A 20,454-nucleotide genomic window follows, 5' to 3' on the forward strand; every position below is an offset into this window, starting at 1 on the left:
GAGATTCGGACAATTTCTCAATAATCAGCTTGAGCAACTTGGCAAAATGGCGGCCAATTGCTTCGTCACCATAAGTGAGGAAGAATTAGAAATTATGAAAGAAAATGCTGTTCCTAAAAGCAATAAAGCTGCTACGAAGTTTGGTCTGAAACTATTCAAAGGAAAGGTGGAATTGTGATTTATTTTATCTATTTCAAAACAAAGTATTTTATGTGACTCGGCCAAGAGAAGTGACAGAACCCTGCGTGCATTATGTTTGCATGCCGCTTTTGAAGTTTGAAATAAATGATAAAAAAAAAAAATCTGTGTATTTATACTAAAAATCCACCTCAGGCCCAGTGAACATCAGTGAATAACAACTTCAACTTTGTCTTGGTTATTATTCACCAGTATTGACATAGCCTTCGGCGAATAATTGTTAAATTATGTGCTTTTGTTGAAAATATTTATTCTGTGATGAGGGATTTGTTTTTCTCAGAATAAATTTGTTTCAATTAAAGCTTGGATTTTTCTCATTTTTTTTCAGCGTAAGATGAAGCTACTTCACCAAAAGGTAGATTTTTTTTTCTAACCCTTTTTACTAATCTTTACAAGGAGTGCCAATAATTCTGGAGGGCACTGTATCAACCAATTTAAAATATAGCATATTTACAGGGATCTGCTGCACCTGTAAATAATATCCGCACTGGTATAGCATAAAGGTAACCGTGGAACTACCTTCCCACACCTTGTAGTGCCTGGCAAGATATAAAAGCCTGTGACACCATCACCCATAAGAAATCTGCCTGGCATAATACTGTAGACATAACAAATCTGCATACCTCTCAGTTCCAAACACACACACACAAAAAAAAAAAAAAAAAACAAACAAGCAACAACCTATACAAATAATTTTCTTTTGCCAGGAAAATATTTTACATAATCAACATTTTTTTTATAATGATATTCCTGGAATGAATAAAACACACACACCTCCTCTCTAGGATGGTGCCAGAAGCTAAGACGTGTGAACTGAGGTGAGTCCAGATCAAACAAGGCTGTCTGAGAGGAGATGAGATACGAATGTGCTGCCCTCTTCTTCTAAAGGTCAGAGGTCACTTCATCTCTCCTCTCCCCCTGTGCCGGATGGAGATGTGGCCAGGTCAGCTGTAGTTCAAGCACTGCTGAGCAGATTTAAAAAAAAAAAAAAGGGAAAAAAGAGAGAGAGAGATAGTGTACCAACTCTCAGTACATATGGCACATAAGCACTTTCGGCTAAGCAATAACACTAACATCTACAGTAATTTTGAAGCCTTAATCATCCCACCTAGATGCACTGTATAAATTCTTAGTTTAACTTCAGCTTGGAATATGTTAGTTTGTGCTGTGAGAAGATTCCCTTTAAAAGTATATGGCTGCAATGCAAGTTTATATCCAAACCCATTCTCTCTGCTATCAGATTATACAGTGATGAATGAAACTTGATTGCTTCATGATGTTTGTTTCTTACAAAACGTACATGTTCGTGAACAAAGTCAGACAGTAACTCAAATTGGTCTGCTTCCTGAGAGGCAGAGAGGGAATGAGGGAGCAGGGGATTGGGATGTGACACAGTACAGGTCTCCTGGCAGGTCATCAGAGGTCTGTACACTGAAATGATCTCTGTGAAAAAGTACAGGACCGGGGGAGAGCAAGGCATGCTGAAGTTGGATGGTTGTGTGTTTTTTGGAACCACTCCATCATCCTGAGTCTTCACCTGCCTCTCTTTTTGGAACAAGGGGCCCCTTCATCAGGTCTTCAGCTTTTTGACCAGGCACCTTGTATTGCTGTAACGCAAAATTCATGAACATGTAAAACATTCGTTTCTATATCGCTTATCCATTGTGTGTTAGGGTGACGTGGAGTCAAAATCAGCTGAGGAGGTATGTGGGGCTAACAGACAGACATTCACACCTATGGGAAATTCTTGGGTTTCATGTGATGTCACATCTGCCTCATTAGTTATTCAAAACTTTAGCTGGTGGTCTACCAAAGCTCAGTTGACAAAGCGTTTGTATGAAGAACGTGCATTGCTTGCATGAAAAATGCATTGTTTTAGGTTGTTCGAATCAATCAAACCGTGAAACTAATAAAAGTTTCTTCAGGGTTCCCCATGAACTAATAAAAAAGGGTAAACAAACAAGATTTCACGAAAAGACGTAGAGAAAGGTGGCTTTTGAACCTCTCGCTGAAATCGAAGGGAGCCGAGTCAAAGCATGCTCGAGTTTGCGGTGATCACTTGGTGAAAGGTTTGTATCTCCCCCTTAGCTATGTCCTTAGTGTTTTCCAAGTACTTTTCTTGCTATGTGTCGTTATTTTACAGTACTTTTTTGAGTCACGAAGTGCTAAAGTACCCAGCTGTTTCTTTGTTTACTCCTCATTCGATGGCCACCATATTGAAAACAACACGCGTCTCGCTTTCTTTAACAGGGTGTCCTAGTGGTCTTTTCAACAAGTCTTTCAGCAAGTGCACGCAATCAGAATAACCACGAATAAAGTCCATATGCATGAAGGTCGCGACAAAATTCTTACCAAGCCATACCGTTACAATGTGCCGTGATCACTTTTCCGTCTTGTTTAACTAAGATCCAGGTCTTTAAAGGGGTTTCAGATGATCTTTGTGAATGATTTACCTGAGAGATAAGAGGGAAAACAAGTGAGAATCAAACAAACTGTAGTTTGTTTACACTTCAACTTGCAGCGCTTCATTGTAAAGACGTGAACGAAAAGCTTAAAAAAAACCAAACAAACATACTTACATGAGGAAAAACAATACAGGATTCATTCGGTAGCGACTTGATACCGAGGTCCTTTACCCAGCCACATACAAAAAAGTTGTAAGCCTCCATACTCTTCCACACTTTCATCTGTTTTGCGGTGTAGAAGGACGCCTGCAACACCAGATAGTTTGAGATGTCGGGGAACTCGACTGAAGGATAGTTTTCAAGATCGTATGCCAAATCCTTTTTTTCCCCCAGACTGTAGAGGTCGATTCCATTGCACATAGCAATCTCCTCATCTCATCTCATTATCTCTAGCCACTTTATCCTTCTACAGGGTCGCAGGCAAGCTGGAGTCTATCCCAGCTGACTACGGGCGAAGGCGGGGTACACCCTGGACAAGTTGCCAGGTCATCACAGGGCTGACACAGACACAGACAACCATTCACACTCACATTCACACCTACGGTCAATTTAGAGTCACCAGTTAATCTAACCTGCATGTCTTTGGACTGTGGGGGAAACCGGAGCACCCGGAGGAAACCCACGCGGACACGGGGAGAACATGCAAACTCCGCACAGAAAGGCCCTCGTTGGCCACGGGGCTCGAACCCGGACCGTCTTGCTGTGAGGCGACAGCGCTAACCACTACACCACCGTGCCGCCCCTAGCAATCTTCTGAATATATCTAAACTGAGCAGTTGCTTCTAGATTATGAGCGTACTCTGATAAGTTATCGTTAGTTGTTTGCACTACAGCAGGCATTTTGGTTTGCTAGACCACCAGCTGTTTTACCGGAAGTGAAATCACTAAGAAAAGTGACGTGACTGAAACCGAAAAATTTAGAGTAGCCATTTGACCCAATTGCCGGGTTTCAGTCACATGACTTTTCCGGTTTTACCGGAAGTGAAATAGCTGGAGGTCTCAACTGCTGCTGTAGTGTGAACAACTTGTGATAACTTATCAGAGTACGCTCATAATCTAGAAGCCACTGCTGGCTTTAGATCTATTCAGGAGATTGCTATGTGCAATGGAATCGACCCCTACAGTCTGGGAAAGAAGGATTTGTCATACGATCTCGAAAACTATCCTTCAGTCGAGTTCCCCGACATCTCGAACTATCTGGTGTTGCAGACGTCCTTCTACACCGCAAAACAGATGAAAGCATGGAAGAGTATGGAGGCTTACAACTTTTTTTTTGTGCGTGGCTGGGTAAAGGACCTCGCTATCAAGTCGCTGCCGAATGAATCCTGTATTGTTTTTGCCCGTCCAAGGATTTTTTTTAAGCTTTTCGTTCACATCTTTACAATGAAGCGCTGCAAGTTGAAGTGAAAAACAACAGTTGGCTTGATTCTCACTTGTGTTGGCTCTTATCTCGCAGGTAAATCATTCACAAAGATAATCAGAAACCCCTTTAAAGACCTGGATCTTAGTTAAACAAGAGGGAGAAGTGATCATGGTGCATTGTACCGGTATGGCTGGGGAAGAATTTTGTCGTGACTTTCATACATATGGACTGAGTGAGGAGGAAACAAAGAAACAGCACTTCGTGACTCAAAAAGTACTGTAAAATAACGACACACAGCAAGAAAAGTACTTGGAAAACACTAAGGACATAGCTGAGAGGGAAATACAAACCTTTCACCAAGTGATCACTGCAAACTCGAGCATGCTTCGACTCGCCTCCCTTCGATTTCAGTGAGAGGTTCAAAAGCCACCTTTCTCGACGTCTTTTTGTGAAACCCTGTGTTCGTTCACCCTTTTTTATTAGTTCATGGGGAACCCTGAAGAAACTTTTGTAAGTTTCATGGTTTGATCGATTCGAACAACCTAAAACAATGCAAGCGTGAAGCATTTTTCATGCAAGCAATGCACCTTCTTCATACAAACGCTTTGTCAACTGAGCTTTGGTAGACCACCAGCTAAAGTTTTGAATAACTAATGAGGCGGATGTGACGTCATGTGAAACCCAGCAACAAGCATGTCTTTGGACTGTAGAAGGAAACCCACACAAACACCGGGAGAACGTGCAAGCTCTCAGAACCTGTCTGCTGTGAGGCGATAGCACCAAACATCACAGTATGAACCCGCTTAAGTGCCAAACACCCAAATAAGCGCGGTCTAAACAACAACAAAAATTCTCTCTCTCTCTCTCTGCACCTTTTGTCCGCTGAAGGTTTATAACCTACGCATGGCTACTTCCGTGTTCCTCAATCAGCAAACCTTAAAACTTCCGTGTTTCGAAGGCTACTGCGGCCGGAGACATTATTCATGATCCTATCCGTATTCCTCTAACCCCACCTACCTGTGGTAGGATTGGCTAGAATCTCATCTACGCACTCAGATCAAACTCGTGAGTATGAAGTAACAGCCAATGGCAGGGAAGGAGGCGGGATCTATCGGAATACGGGTGAAAAATTAAAACGAATGCTGACCGGAGAGTGAAGAGCGCAGAGTTTCAGAATGAAGTCCATACCGGAGGATTTATCCACACTCGTCTCAGGTAGCAGGTTGTCGTAATAAACGACAACATCCTTTACAAACATAGTCATATTTCAAATCCTTTAATGTCATAGTGATACAGAAATATCGCAGAAACGTTTGGCTGTAGTTTATTGGCTGCGGTTATTTGGCAGAAAAGAGGAAGTTGGTGGATAATGTGTGCAAGATAACTGAGAGAATACAGACCAGTGAATGAATATAACCTACATAAATTCATGAAGTGGGCTGTTTTGTAGGTTTAAATCTTCGTTGTTTTGACTTTTTTAAGTGAACTCCTGTAGTCACATAAGAGTAAAATGAATTAGTCATATTATTATTATTGTTGTTGTTGTTTATTTGCTTGACTCATTCAGAGTAGTGAACTTTCCTAATGTCAGTGAAGAACTGAAACACTTCCACAGACCTTCACTGATGTGAAAATATATTGTTATTGCTCTTTATATATCCAACTTTGTGTGTGTGTGTGTGTGTATATATATATATATATATATATATATATATATATATATATATACACACACACACACACACACACACAATGTATGTATGTGTGTGTGTGTGTGTGTGTGTGTGTGTATATATATATATATATATATATATATATATAGTATGTGTGTGTCAAGTTTATTTGCATAGTGCTTTTAACAATAAACATTGTCACAAAGCAGCTTTACAGAATTTGAATGACTTAAAATATGAGCAATATATATACACACACAGATTTGGAAGCATTTCTGACCGAGGTTCTGAAAGGGGAAAATCTAAGCAAGAGGGCAAAGGAAAAAAGAGATGCATTTCTAAAGAGGATAAAGGAAGTCAAAGCATGGTATGAAATAATATATTTGCTGTATGGCATGTAATATAGCTGTTCATAAAGAATGTTTGCATTGTAGTCATTACATGTCAAAATGTGTCTTTTTTTTTTTTCTTCCCCCAGTTACCCTCAGGATTTCAAGGAAAAACGTACGTTTTTAGACTCTATGTCTTTGTTCCTGATAGATAGAACAGGGTTACTTTCACATTACAGAAACGGGGAAGTTTGCGTTGAGCACATTACTATCGCTTCTTCCTGGCACACAGTGCACTAAATATACTTAATACGCAGACTTTCAAGCTCAGCAGAGGAGGCTGGCAGCAGTAGTTTGTGCTCATAAAAATAAATGTATATTCTAACATGCATACACGAATATACAATATTTGTATATAATGATATTTTCACTACTTTTTCTATACGATATCATTTCCTCCTATTTGTAAGCCTTTACACTTTAGGATGTTAATCATACAACAAAGGCCACAAGCCCAAAAGTTCCCCATTATGCCATTTGCACATATTTCCCTAAACAGGACATCATAGTGTCCTGGAATATTCTTTTATTGTAAAGGCATGAAAAGTTTGGGGTAACAGGTGCTCTATTCAGTCTCATTTTGCATTTGGCTATCCAAAATTTATGCAAAGTAATGTGCTTTTTGTATGTCAATGTGTTTTGGTTGATTGCCATTCTCTGTGCAGTGCCAGTTTAAGAAAATTAGTACTGTGTGCCTTTCAGGCATGACAATGAATCCTGAAGTCAATCATGTAACTATGTTTACATCTTGCTCATGTAAAGTGACCTCGGTTTGCTGACCTCCATTTCCTCCAGTGTGAGGTGGTGATATGGCAAATCAGTGATGAAAACTTTGTCATGCAGGAGATGAAGAGTGGGATGATTTGGAGGAAGCCGACAGCAACAATGATGGCAGTTCGCTGCACTCTGAGCGCACCGATAGGGATGAGGAGCCAGCATATGATGGTAGGTGTTACAGTAATGGCTTTGTACACAAGTTGTAAGTGGGGTAAAAACCGTATTGCAAAACTGTGACTCGGGCACTTCCTTTAAGCACTTTTTTTTTTTTTTTTTTCTGGGTGAGACTATTTGAAAATAGAGACTGCACCAAGGTACAAAGATTACATTGCTGGGTTGGTATTGCTGCTTCGTTTACCTACAGAAAATGGTCCATCAGTGTAAAACTAAAGAGACAAGCTCTATTTTGGTCAATATCAACTTAAACCTAGAGTGAAGAAGTGGACAAAGTTCTATATTCCAGTATAATACTTAATTATCTACAGTGCCTGTTTGTGCCGCTTAAGTAACGTTTTTCTGTCTTTTTTTGGGGAATTGATGTAGATCAGTACATGAGTTGAAACAACTGTTTGAATGGTTGTTGTAGCCTAGCAACAGGCCCAGGAATGACTAAAAAGCACAGGCGGCAGAGACTAAGCGTTCCTTTGTCTTGGCACGAATGCTTTATGACATGGACCTTAGACAATGCCGCCCACAGCCAATGTCATTTCAGACTACCGTTTTCACTGGGCACAGCTAAGAACATCCTATTGGATGAAGCTAAAAAAGACAAACCTGTAAATCTCCCTCGTTTCGAATCATGGTGCATATCTTATCACATGAGCCACACATAAGCTCTGGCAGCACTGCAGATAGATATTAGTGTGTGAGTGTGTGTGTGTGGTTTCTGTGTCTATTTTAGGTATGCATATTTGCGTTTGTCTGCTTGTCTGAAGCTTGTGCGAGTTTATATTGCCTTGAAACTTGGGGGGGGGTGTTTTATGGGCCCTTTTGCCCCCTGATAGCACAGCTGTTCCTGCAAGCAGGAGAAAGTGCTCCAAGCCAACACTACTTTTCAGGAATGAGATTAAGCAAACTTTGAGGTTAGACCTAGGGGTGGTTTATTTTCACTTGGTTCCATTTCAATCAAGGCTTGCCATCTTTTTTTGATAAAATGACATGTTCAGTGAACATAAATGAAAGTGTTTTGGGAACTAAGAATGATCACAACTGACAAGTAGTCATGTAAATGTGTCAAGTAAAGCAATGTGTATCATGAAGATGCTTTTCATTTGACAAGTTTTTCTTTTTTCTCCCCCCGCCCCCCCCAGCAGAATGCAGTTTACATTCTCTCACATTACTTTAGAAGTGATGGAGATAATGTAAGATTATCACAGAATTTTGCTTAAACGTATCACCTCTATAACCGAAGATGACAATGAGATACGTTGGAAAAATTAAACATGGATTTACATTTGGAAATACAGTAATAGTATAGTTATTCAGAAGCCTTTTGTCTTATTCACTGTCACCTTTGATTATTTCCATGCCTCTTTGTCAACAATAGTGATTGTGGGAAGGAATTTCATTCATTCATCTGGACTCCCGCTCTCATTCAGCCATGCAAATAGTGGAATATAAACAAATGGGTTAGGTGGGTTGTTTAGCTTTGCAATGCAAACAAGGGCTGCATATGTGGTGCATTCTGGTGATCCTTGGATTGTAGAGTGTAGCCCTATGTAAACCAGTGTACATGGTTGTGTAACCTTATTTTCATTCTATTATTCATCTACTAAGCTTAAGAACAGCAACATGACTTTGCCAGGTTCAGTGATAAACGTTGTGAGGTTAGTATAAACTGTTTTGTAAGCACTGTTACTGGGTTTCTTCAGGAATTCAGCAGGCCCCTCCAGTAGCAGCTCAAGATCTTCAAGCTGTGTTTAAGAGCGGTTATCTGGAAAAACGAAGAAAAGGTGGGCATCCCTTCACACCTTAACAGATGTATTTCAGATTGTGTGTCTGTTTTTAAACATACCATAACTCATAAACATGGGTCTTCTGGCAGATCACAGCTTCTTTGGCACAGAGTGGCAAAAGAGATGGTGTGCTCTGAGCAACCACACGTTCTATTATTATGGCAGTGAGAAAGGTATGATCTTTTCTATTCCTTAATGGGTTTATGTGTATTTCAGTTGGTAAAGCACAGAGAAATAAAATTCCTTAACTGCTGTTTGACTGTTAATCTTGTATAAACATTTACATGCACATCAGCTTTTCACACAACTGTCATAATTCTGATAAAACTCTTCAGATAAACAGCAGAAGGGCGAATTTAATATCGGTGGTTACTCTGTCAAAATGAACAGCACTTTGCGCAAAGATTCCAAGAAAGACTGCTGCTTTGAAATATCTGCTCCTGACAAACGTGTTTACCAGGTAAATGTCATCATCAGTGCTTTGCTCATATCAAATTCTCTATACTTCTGTAAATGCTAAAACATACACTTATCTGCGCTATGTTTGGGGCTATGATGACAGCTAAATGTCACCTCTGTCTTTCTCTTTCTAGTTCTGTGCCTCCTCACAGAAAGAGGCAGAGGAATGGGTAGAGCAAATTTGCTTTGTGATAAAAGGTAGGAGGGTGTTTGTTTTTTTTAAATAAATGTATTTGGTGTTTGCTATCACAGTCCATTGTGAACTAACCCTTCCTTCTGCACTCGTACACAGACATGGAAGGCATCATTCCTTTGGAGGAGGAGCAAGACACCTATGATGACTGCTTACCTTTGAGTTCAGCATCCATGCCTGAACCCATTGATGACGATATCTATGAGGAGCTTCCTGGTGTAGTAGCTTCATCTACTATAAACCTAAAAGTTCAAGATTAAAACCAAATACTATCATATGTATGTTTCAAGACTATGAACCCTTGATGCAATTTAAGGACTACTTCACTTTTTGAATACTTTTTGAGGTTTGGCATGTAGGATATATATATATATATATATATATATATATATATATATATATATATATATATATAACCTTTTATAGATCATCTTAGCCTATGGAAAACTTCAAGGGAAAAATCTTAGCCTCTTCAATTAATTTATTTCATTTATTTAACTTGTGTTTCCTTCCTTACTCTTTTCTGTCTCAGAGGATGAGATGCCTCAACCTATTAAACCAGCACCAGAGCCAGTCAGCAAACCCCCTGTAGCACTTCCAGTGACAGGTAATTGCACTGAGGCCACCAGGCCTCCCCGTACTCTTACAGCCCTGTAAATCTTCACTTCTCTGCTGACTCTGTGCTGACCAGCAGAAGAGCCCTGGCCCTTGCCTTCTCTCCTGCGATTCTGAGGATTTTAATACAGTGATTCATTAAAAGTTAGAGAGAGATAGTGGGAAGGTTAGATGGATGAGTGCTGGTTCTGCAAAAGAGCAACAGAACCAAAGGATGAGTGTTGAGGTGGTTCAGGGAAATTTTTTATAGGAGAAAAGTGAAAAAGGTCAATCAGACTGAAGATGGATGAAAAAATACAAGAATAAGACAGAGGAAGGCATGAAAGGTCTTTTAGGTTCAACCATATACAACTGTTGTCAGCAATGTAAACGTATCTCTCATTTCACCTGTACAGGTTTGCAGAGCTGCACATTCTCTCTTGTGCTCCCTTTTTTTTTTTTTAACATACCGGTATACTTTATTTGCATTTACATTTACAATTTCATGTACTCATTTGGCAGACGCCTTTATCCAAAGTGATTTACAAGTGACACAAAATACAGTGCAATATTAGAATTGTTAAAGGAGCTGATTGTATCACGATTGCTGCAAGTTTTCACCAACAAAGTAGAAACCAGGACAAGATATGGTAATTGTTAGAAGAATATGAAAGTTCTCAGTTAAACATGAGTTGAAAGTGCTAGTACTCAGACGTGCTCGTCATATTAAAGTCAGTCAGGGTCTTCATGAGGCATAACTCTTGAATTATTGACACCCTTTATGAAATAATTTTTAAAATGAACATTATGACTTGTTTAAATTATTAATTTATTGTTTATTATTTTTACTGAAACAACAGTAATAATGTCTTTTCTCTTAAAAAAACAAAACAACTGTATAAGAACAAATGCAGTTTTCATTCAAAAATAAATTCCTGGCAGAGGCAACAAAGTTTTAGGTTACATACATAGCTATAAATCCATCGTTTAACAGAATTAGCCGAAACATACAGTGCATCTAACTCAACACCAAAATGGTTGAATATTTTGCAGTGATTGTCTCAGTCTCAGGATTTGAGCCCTATTGAACCACATCTGCAGTGTGACGTGAAGAGGAAAGTCCATCCATCCATTATCTATACTGCTCATCTGTCAGGGTCATGAGGGAAGCTGGAGCCAATCCCAGCTGACTTCGCGTGAGAGGCAGGGTATATCTTGGGCAGGTCACCAATTTGCTGCAGGGCTAACACAGAGATGAACAACCATTCTCACTCACATTCACAGCTACGGGTAATTTAGAGTAGCCAGTTGACCTAATCCTCATATCTTTGGACTGTGGGAGGAAGCCGGAGCACCCGGAGGAAACCCATACAGGCAGAAGAGGAAAGTTCACATGCACAAACTTAGGAAATATAAAGGACTTTGAAATAGTCAGCAGGTAAGAGGGTCCTTGATCATCTGCAAGTGACTATAGTGTTGTTGGACATTATAGGAAATGTAAAGTGTTAAAAGCAAACAAAAAAAAAAGCCTAAAACTATGCAGCATAGTTATGTGTTTAATCTCAAAATCTCACTCCTTGCATTGCTCATTTTCAGAGTGTACCCATAATTCTGGAGTTGACTAATCATGACTTCATACTAATAAACCAAGAAGATGTTTCATATTCAACGTGTTACCTGAAATAGAATGTAGCTCTTGGGAGCACTGCGTTGTGCTGTGGGACTACTTTGATTTATGTGTGTTTTATTAAGGGTTTTGTGTCCCTGCTTGAGTACAGTGTGTGCCCTGGTGAGTTTTGGCCACTGGGCAGGATTTGGTAGGCACTGGCAGGAAGTGAAGTGGAGAGGCTGCCAGCGGCGCTGTGGCCCTCCCCGGCCCTCTGCTCTCAGCTCACAGCACAGGAAGTCCTGCTGACAAGAGCCATGGCTCAGGCAGGATCTCACGACAGATGCTTAGGAAAAGGGGCCAGCAGTAGAGACAAGCATGGTGTGGGTAAAACAAAAGCTATAGCTGTAAACCCTTTCTGTTGGGATAAATGTGAATTCACATTAATCAGTCTGATATGGCTCAGACTGTGGCAGCCAAATGCATACTCTAAAACTTGGGGATCAATTTGGAGATCAATAAATAATTTTAATATTACTATATCAGTGCCTTAAGACACCAATGTTCATGTGAATACTGTGTGCAACACGTTTTCAAAACATGAACTGAAGATAATTTGACTTCCTTGACATGAGCTGGTGTGAAAGGAAATGCTTGACTTGTGTTGCTGAATGTGCTGTGATGTTTATGATAGAATTTTTGTATTTTTGCTAATTACTAACACTTAGGGTCATTCCCAAATTCCTCAAAAAAAAAAAAAAAGGTTTAGTAGATGACCTAATACCTCTAGAAAATGTTATTTTGGACCAAGGGTTCTCCATTCCACCTGGGAATCCTCTGCTTGGCACAGTTTTCTTTACTGCAGACACATCAGCTGATTATTAGGCCCTGTATGAGCTAGATCAGGTGTGTCAGCAGTAGGGAAAACTTCTAGCTGTGCAGGGAAGCCAGTCTCCAGGACGACTTTGGACCTTTATTTAGACCCCCCCCCCCGGCTCTCTGCTGCCCACTGCTGGTCTCTTAATGTGGTGGAAGTATGGAACAGCAACGCAGTTGCACACATTCTCCCTGAATTGGTGTCTTCTCCAGTAGTAAACTGAGCTAAATTAGAATTCATAAACCACCTATGTTTTAAACAAAGCAGTGATTGCGACAATATACTAGTTTAGATTAAAAACGGATAATTGGAGTTAGAGCACATATTTATTCTCCAGCATGCACAATACTACATCCATCCATCCATCCATCCATTATCTATAGCCACTTATCCTGTTCTACAGGGTCGCAGGCAAGCTGGAGCCTATCCCAGCTGACTATGGGCGAGAGGCGGGGTACACCCTGGACAAGTCGCCAGATCATCAGGCTGACACATAGAGACAAACAACCATTCACACTCACTTGCACACCTATGGTCAATTTAGAGCCACCAGTTAGCCTAACCTGCATGTCTTTGGACTGTGAGAGAAACCGGAGCACCCGGAGGAAACCCACGCAGACACAGGGAGAACATGCAAACTCCACACAGAAAGGTCCTCGCTGGCTGTTGGGCTCAAACCAAGGACCTTCTTGCTGTGAGGTGACAGTGGTAACCACTACGCCACCGTGCCGCCTGCTCAATACTCCTGCTATTTATTTATGTATTTGTTTGTTTGTTTGTTCATACAGCTCTAAATAAAAGCACAGACTACCAGAACTACTTCCAGAGTTTGTGGGACTGCACTGGAGACCAACCTGATGAACTGACCTTCAAGAGAGGAGACACCATCTACATACTCAGCAAGGTATGAGAACAGCCGGAAAGTTCTGGAGGTGTTAAACGTTGCACTCCAGATTCAGAGCAGCACATAATGCTTCATGAGCTAGTGTTGTAGTGTATAAATAACTAAAAGATTTGCAAATATAGGGTTGAGTAAGTGGTAATGTCTGTGTAGCATTTGATGATGTGATGATCGTGACTGTTAACAGGTCAGCAGTGCTTCTTGTCAGTGGCAGTATTGTGCTCTGAATGTTAAACTGAGATGAACCTTCTTTTGGAGTGCAGTGATGGGATTAGTCTTGTCATTCAGGAAACTGTTTTAGTGATTTTGGCCTGGAGCATCGTGTGACCTGGCAGCCTGTAGCATTCTGCCACCTCCACTTCTTCCTTATCCACAGGAGTGTGTGTGTGTGTTTCAACAGAGTTCTTCTGGGAGACTTGATGCCATGTTTGGTTAGGTCTGCCATCCGCTTACCGTCAGCATGGCTCTGTCACTCCTTGTAACTGTGTATGCCTTTAATGCCAGGTTAGGTTCTGTAGAAGCTCTGAATCCAAATGTAGATTTGCACCAGGTGTGCTGGAGAATAAGTTCCTGTACCTGTCAACTAGGACGTGCAGGCCAGCTGTGACAAGCCAAGCTCTGAAGTTTGTACCAAGCTTTGAGCATTAGCTAGATAAACCATCAGGTTAATTTAAGACAAGGTTGGCTTTTTCTGTCCCTGGCTTCAGAAGGTTGGACTGACTTTCATATTAAAAAATATCTATTTTTTTTCTTTAATTAGACTTGTTCATCAATACACTGGTCTATTTATCTTTCTATCTTCTGAGAATGCATTAAATAAATGTAACAAGTTGGACTGATATGGGTTCTCTGGTTTCCTCCCACTGTCCATTGGCTACACTAAATTACCCCTTGGTGTGTGTGTGTGTGTGTGTGTGTGGGGTGCCTTGCGATTGACTGGTGTCTCATTGAGGGTGAATTCTCCCACCTTGCTCCCAGTGTTAGAGAGATGGCCTCTGGATCTTCCACAACTCTGACCTGGATAAAGTGCTTACTGGAGATAGATGAATGAATGAACTTGGACTGATTTCTAATTTATTGTCTTAGCAAAGTGAAAAAACTTTGGGGGGAAAATCCTTTATGTGAACTGTTTTGAATGTTTCTTAAATGCATTTACATTCTCAAATGCGGGAGAGTTAAATGGCGTGCATCACCCATCACCGTACAAGATAATGTGCCATGAGAAAAAGTATCTTGATTCCAGAAACGTCAGTTGAATCAGGTACAACACTGTATTTTTTTTAGAACAAGTCTGCCACCTAGTGGCTGTAAGTGGTAACGAAATATTTCACCAAACTGAGAAAGTTCAGGAAAGCATTAAGTAATTTTAGTCATTTTAGCCACAAGAATAATGTTTTATTCTAAGAAAAAGATAGATATATAATAGACTATTATGATTCACGTAATTGTTTGGTTATTGTAGAATGAATATTTATAATATAGGCCCGAAGACATTTGTATTTCTTTAGGTCCACCATTTTATAGTAATGCATCTTATTATTTGTTGACTGATGCTGTGGTTTGTTGGTACTGTTTTTATTTTAGTGTCTGTCTGTGCTTGTTGCTTTGGCTCTTTGTGCTGAAGACCCTTCCCCCTCTTCTCCAGCCGCAGTGACCATAAAGCTGGTTGGGTTTTAGTGTCCAGCTGCGGCTTATGGCCAATTCAGTGTAGTCTGGAGAGCAGACTAGTGGGGCTATTAGTGTCCAGGCTTCTTCCCCTTGGCCATGCAGCAGCTGCAGGACTTCCCCTGCCCCCTTCCTCGCTATTGCCCAGGCAGGCCCAAAGCCACTCTTAAAGGGTATTGACCATCAGACTAGGAGGAGGTGTCAGGGCTCTAAATCACACACACACACACACACACACACACACACACACACACACACACACACACACACGTACGTCTTTTCAAAGCTAGACCAAAGTAAGTTTGTTGACAAGTTGTGTTGCACAGCATGTCAATCTCTATAATGTGTGTATTTTAACAGTAATCGTTGTAAGTCCATATCTTACATTATTTGAATAAAAATTAAATATGCACATTATACATGCAAGCTTCGGACATTATTTATATTTCAACACTTAGTTGGAAGTTACTGTGAACGGTTCACCTTCTCTGTGACACATTGTCCAATTCTTGACCTTTTTATAGGGTTTGCTGAACAGCTGTAAATCTCCACCTGCAAAATTAATTTTAAGTCATATTTTGTTAATTTTTTTTTATCCTATTCTACATATGTATGCATGCACATACCGTGCATTAGCTAATGAGAATCCATCCATGCTTAAATCACTTGGTACTATGCATTAGACATTAGCTACAGACCCTTATGCATTAAGCAAATCATGTGGTCCAGGTTCATACATGTTCCATGAGCTGCAAAACAATGGAGCCATTCTATGCACTTGCAATAAGCCATAGTCCCATTAGAGTTCCTTCCCACTTGACACAGATATCTGTTTGGCATGCTTGAAACTGGTACAGGCTGGTCTGATTCCTACTTGTTTTGGCTAATTCGAGTTAAATCCTTGAAACTTATCTTCACTCGCACATCTGCTCGGTTTCCATAAGGTTATCCTGACCAGTAATGTAATGCTTCATCATCCACTTCATCACACTATTGAATGTTGATATATACTCATGTTTGGCTTTCAGTAAACCGAGAAACATCTCTGAATAGCTGCGTCTGCATCAGTGAATATTGCTCTTGGATCGATCCGTGAAGTGGAATCTCCTAGGTGGCAGAGCTCTACATTCCTAGATCACATTTTATCAATTCAACCTCCTTCAGTACAGACAGATCAAAACCTATCACTACTGAAATATCAATTGATTTTTAACAAGCAACTGTGTGTGTGTGTGTGTGTGTGTGTGTGTGTGTGTGTGTGGTGGCATCTGTGTGCATTTGACTGAAGTTGTTTTGGCAGAGTGTGAGGTCTTTTCCTTTTGCTGTTTCACATGTCACACATGCCTGCTAATCTGTGAGTGTGGCCATTCCTGCACACCCAAACACACTCTGACACCATGCGAGCCTTGATCAGTGGGTCGGCCTACGGCATCAGGCAATACCCTTGTCAATGAAGTGTGGCCGTTTCAAAGGACGGCAACAGGAAGCACAACATTCACGTGGTGCACGTTTACTTCCTTAGCCGACTTGCACAACCCAGGCAACTGTTGTGCTATTACGTATTTATATGGCAGTCCATATAAACTTTTGCCTCATGCCCTTGAGGTATCCAGTTAACAAAACTAAAAAAATGTTTAAGACAGGCTTCATGTATGATTTTAATATCAGAAATATGATATTAAAAAGACCAACTTTTTAGGTATTGCTTTTCTCATGTTCTTTGCTGCTGTTTATACATCCCTGTTTTATGCTCCTAAAGAAAGGAGAACACAATTCTGGACTGCTTTGGGCCACTGTCTGTTTCTCCATTACCATTTATATCTGTGGGAGCTGTCAGCAGCAGCATTAAGTTGCCTGGAGTTTTATAGGTTGATATGTGCACATATGCACTAAAAGCTTGACTATCTAGAAGCAGACATTTTACATCTGCCCCTACTGCACACCCGGAATCACTTAAGTTCCTGTGGGTCAAGTAGTGGACCGCAAAAAGTTCATATTTAACTTTTGCACTGCTATGATGCAAACCACATCTCTTGTTTCATTCCACGTGGAGAAACGTTGTCTCCTGCAATGAACCAGTGAAAGAGGAAGGATGGATGGAGGGTATCTGGTCTGCACCATGGAGATCAAAGCCTGGTGTGTCAGAGAGAAGAGAGGCTATAAAAGTCACTCCACACCATGAAGAATCGGCTGCTGTAGGATGGAGTACGCTAGATAGAGATGTTTTGAGGCCAGACCAGTTTTAGCTCTTGTAAGGCTGGGTTTTTCAGTTTAAACCTGGTAAATGGATATTCTGTTACTGGAGGTTCTGCTTTAAAAACCTTAAACAGTGAACACAAAAGGGGAGAAGGCACATTCAAGTTTCACATATATATATATATATATATATATATATATATATATATATATATATAAACTTTCTGGATTAGACCATTTATTATTTTTTTTTTAGTAAATCTGAAATGCAAGTTTGCAAGTATTGGAGAAAAAAAAACATATTTTGTATGTTTAACCTCTCAGACATTTAGGATCAGAAGAATTGGAAAAAATATTTTGGAAAACAGGTCAGAAATTGGTATCCCACCCATTGTGTTATTTTCCACTGTTCTCTGCGATCAAGTGCTTAAATGATTCAAAGCAAAGGTTATCTAATTATAATTTATTCTGCTAATCATTTTCTTTCTGTGAAAGATTTTGTTTTTAGTTGCTTTTAAGTGGTTTTCTTTCCATTTTGAGGATTCTGGTAGAGAACAAATATGAGCTGGCCTGCTTGGAGCCCTATTTTTTTTTGTCTACTATGGAAAACCCCAAACACCCAGATATCTCACTCATGGCAGAACCCTGACTCTTAAAGATGTACTAGCACCTATGACTTAAGCCTTTTACATAATTGATTATAATCTGTCCTCAGTGTTGTGCTATTGTGTGTTTAGGATGTGCAAATGTACGTGCTCTCACAATTCTGATTCACTCCTTACCTCCTGACCATTTAAACATAATATAACCTTCTCTATGCATTGACTATACTGGCTGCAAAGTCCCTGACATTCTGTATTTAATGCATCTGATACTGAGCAGCAACCCCAAAGATTCATGTCCAAGCCTTCACACAGGGGTCAGACTACCTCACTAATAAGGTAGAGCTGGTCCTCCATTCCTCTTTCCTTTAGATCCTTCACTTCATCTACTGCTGTTCTACTTTTTTTTTTAAGCACAGGACCCTTCTTTTTCTGCTTCACTGGTCTTTGTCAGGCAGCAATGCTTTTGTCAGAAAATGGAGCTGATGAGGTCCGCCCACAATCTGTGTTTGATCCGTGTTGTTATTGGAAAATCAAGTTTCTCCTCAAATTCTGAGATCTTCACAAAAATACACTCAGGCTGTTAGTGATGCATCTGTAAGAATTCTGTGTTTAAGTTGCTCTTGGAAAGATGGAGCTGGGACATAAGGATGACGGGAGAAAAGACAGAAATTTGAGGTGAAGAAAGCTGTGAACTCTAAAAATTGACAGCTGCTTACCTTCTGACTGCTTTAAGGTTTGCCCTTGTCTTGTGTCACAGCACTGATGGTTGAAGCTTTAATGAAGATGTGGAAACTGGCTTCAGTCATGTGAAGTGATTGGAAATTTTTTCTGTTCTCTCCCTCAGGAGTACGACACTTTTGGCTGGTGGGTTGGAGAGATGAGAGGTGTCATTGGCATTGTGCCTAAAAGCTACTTGACAGAGCTTTACATTCTCTAAACGCCTTAAAGTAAGTATGTGACAGGAGGACTTGTGTTAGTTGCAGCATTTCTATTGTGGTCCTTCAGTATTGAAACATTTCAACTCATCCCATTTTACCAACACCAGTTTGTATTATAACACTTACTTTGTGTTTATTTATTGGGGAATTTGAAGTTCCTTTAATCCTGCCTCCTCAAGGTAATGCATTTCACAATAATTCCAGTCTTTTTTTTTTTCTTGCCAGGATGCTGGATTATCACTGTTTCTACCCAGTGCAAAGTGTACCACAGCCAGTCAAATATGTCTATGTGAAAAATGTTTGCTTAAAATTGTTGCTCTTTAAGTTAATTAAATGTATTGTATTAAAAAGGGAAAAGAGACAAATTAATGTTCAATGTTTGTTGAAAATTAAGCTTAAGTTATGCTATAAAAAGTGTTATCAAGTAATGAGTTGTAAAAATAAAGCTTGTGAAATATGAAAACTAATTTTTTTTTTTCTTTGATCCATTTATTTGATTACAGTTATTTGTGATCAAATCTCCAAGCAGTGAAGGATTCAAGTTGCAGCCACCAGGTGGCAGGAGTGTCTCAGTGAGGTTGTCTATTTCTAATGCACTAAATCACATTTTATCAAAACCATCTTACTATTCCCCAGTAGTGTTTTCAATATGTACTAACATCAACACACTAAAAGAAAGGATTTGACCTTTTTATGCTCAAACATACAAACAAATCAAAAAGCAGTTATTTAGCTGTGGGATTGATTGTCTCATGTTTGGCATATTGGATTGTATCTTCATGGTTCATGTACACTACTGCACTGACATCCACAGAATGTCTGCGCACTGAAGTGAAAAACTTAATTAAAAACATGAGTCAGACCATTACCTACTCAGAATGCTCCCGAATGAGTTGTTTATATTAGCATATTAACTCATTCAGCCAGGCTGCACACAATAAATAGTGAAGATATTTTTTAATTCACTGATTACACAATGCTGCAAAGTGTACTAATGCAGACTCATTGTGCCAGCCCTATGTAACCAGCATAGCAATGATCCCACCATGACTACTGCAGTCTGTAATTCAGCAACAGTACGTAAACAAGTTGCTCTCTGTAGAAATATCCATTTGAGTCTTATTTTCTAACTTTAAATGTGCACCTTTGCGGCCTAGTCCAGATGCTGTTGACATGGGGTGTCCCAGTTTTTCATTCAGATGATGGCTGGATGATTCTTAAACTTCACCAGTTGCTTATAAAATTCATCAAGCATGATTTTGTAACTTTTATTTTATATATATATATATATATATATATATATATATATATATATATATATATATATATATATATATATATATATATAATATCACACACGTATCTATCTATGTATGTATGTATGTATGTATGTATGTATGTATATGCAAATTGAATTTATCTGGACCTGTCTGCATCAGACAATAATGAAAATAATTCTAAAGGATCAGTTCCCCTCTGGCTATATAACATTTGTTTGAATATAAAAGGGAAGTGTGAAATCCCAGATCCTTTTCATCATTTGTCTTAGCACTGGCTATAGAGTAAATAACAGTCTCTAACACAAAGTGGACGTTTTCTT

General features: G+C 39.7%; 1 protein-coding gene across 3 annotated transcripts; it reads left to right on the plus strand.

Moving 5' to 3' along the window:
* Positions 1-5,152: 5,152 nt before the first annotated feature.
* On the plus strand, positions 5,153-20,122 carry skap2 (src kinase associated phosphoprotein 2). 3 transcript variants are annotated; one of them, XM_060921819.1, is made up of 14 exons: positions 5,153-5,241; positions 5,961-6,066; positions 6,178-6,203; positions 6,932-7,033; positions 8,737-8,817; positions 8,910-8,993; positions 9,156-9,280; positions 9,414-9,477; positions 9,572-9,688; positions 10,005-10,079; positions 13,338-13,453; positions 18,761-18,863; positions 19,010-19,033; positions 19,358-20,121. In XM_060921819.1, exons 1-12 carry the CDS (start codon positions 5,202-5,204, stop codon positions 18,851-18,853), a joined length of 1,029 nt encoding a protein of 342 aa, XP_060777802.1. In that variant the 5' UTR covers positions 5,153-5,201; the 3' UTR covers positions 18,854-18,863; positions 19,010-19,033; positions 19,358-20,121. The 3 variants fall into 3 exon arrangements, with proteins under 3 accessions (XP_060777802.1, XP_060777800.1, XP_060777801.1); XM_060921817.1 differs by lacking the exon at positions 19,010-19,033 and having other exon boundaries at positions 19,080-20,122; XM_060921818.1 differs by lacking the exon at positions 19,358-20,121 and having other exon boundaries at positions 19,010-19,037.
* Positions 20,123-20,454: the final 332 nt, after the last annotated feature.

The sequence above is a fragment of the Neoarius graeffei genome, chromosome 5 (genome assembly GCF_027579695.1).
Source record: "Neoarius graeffei isolate fNeoGra1 chromosome 5, fNeoGra1.pri, whole genome shotgun sequence".
Taxonomy (NCBI): Eukaryota; Metazoa; Chordata; class Actinopteri; order Siluriformes; family Ariidae; genus Neoarius; species Neoarius graeffei.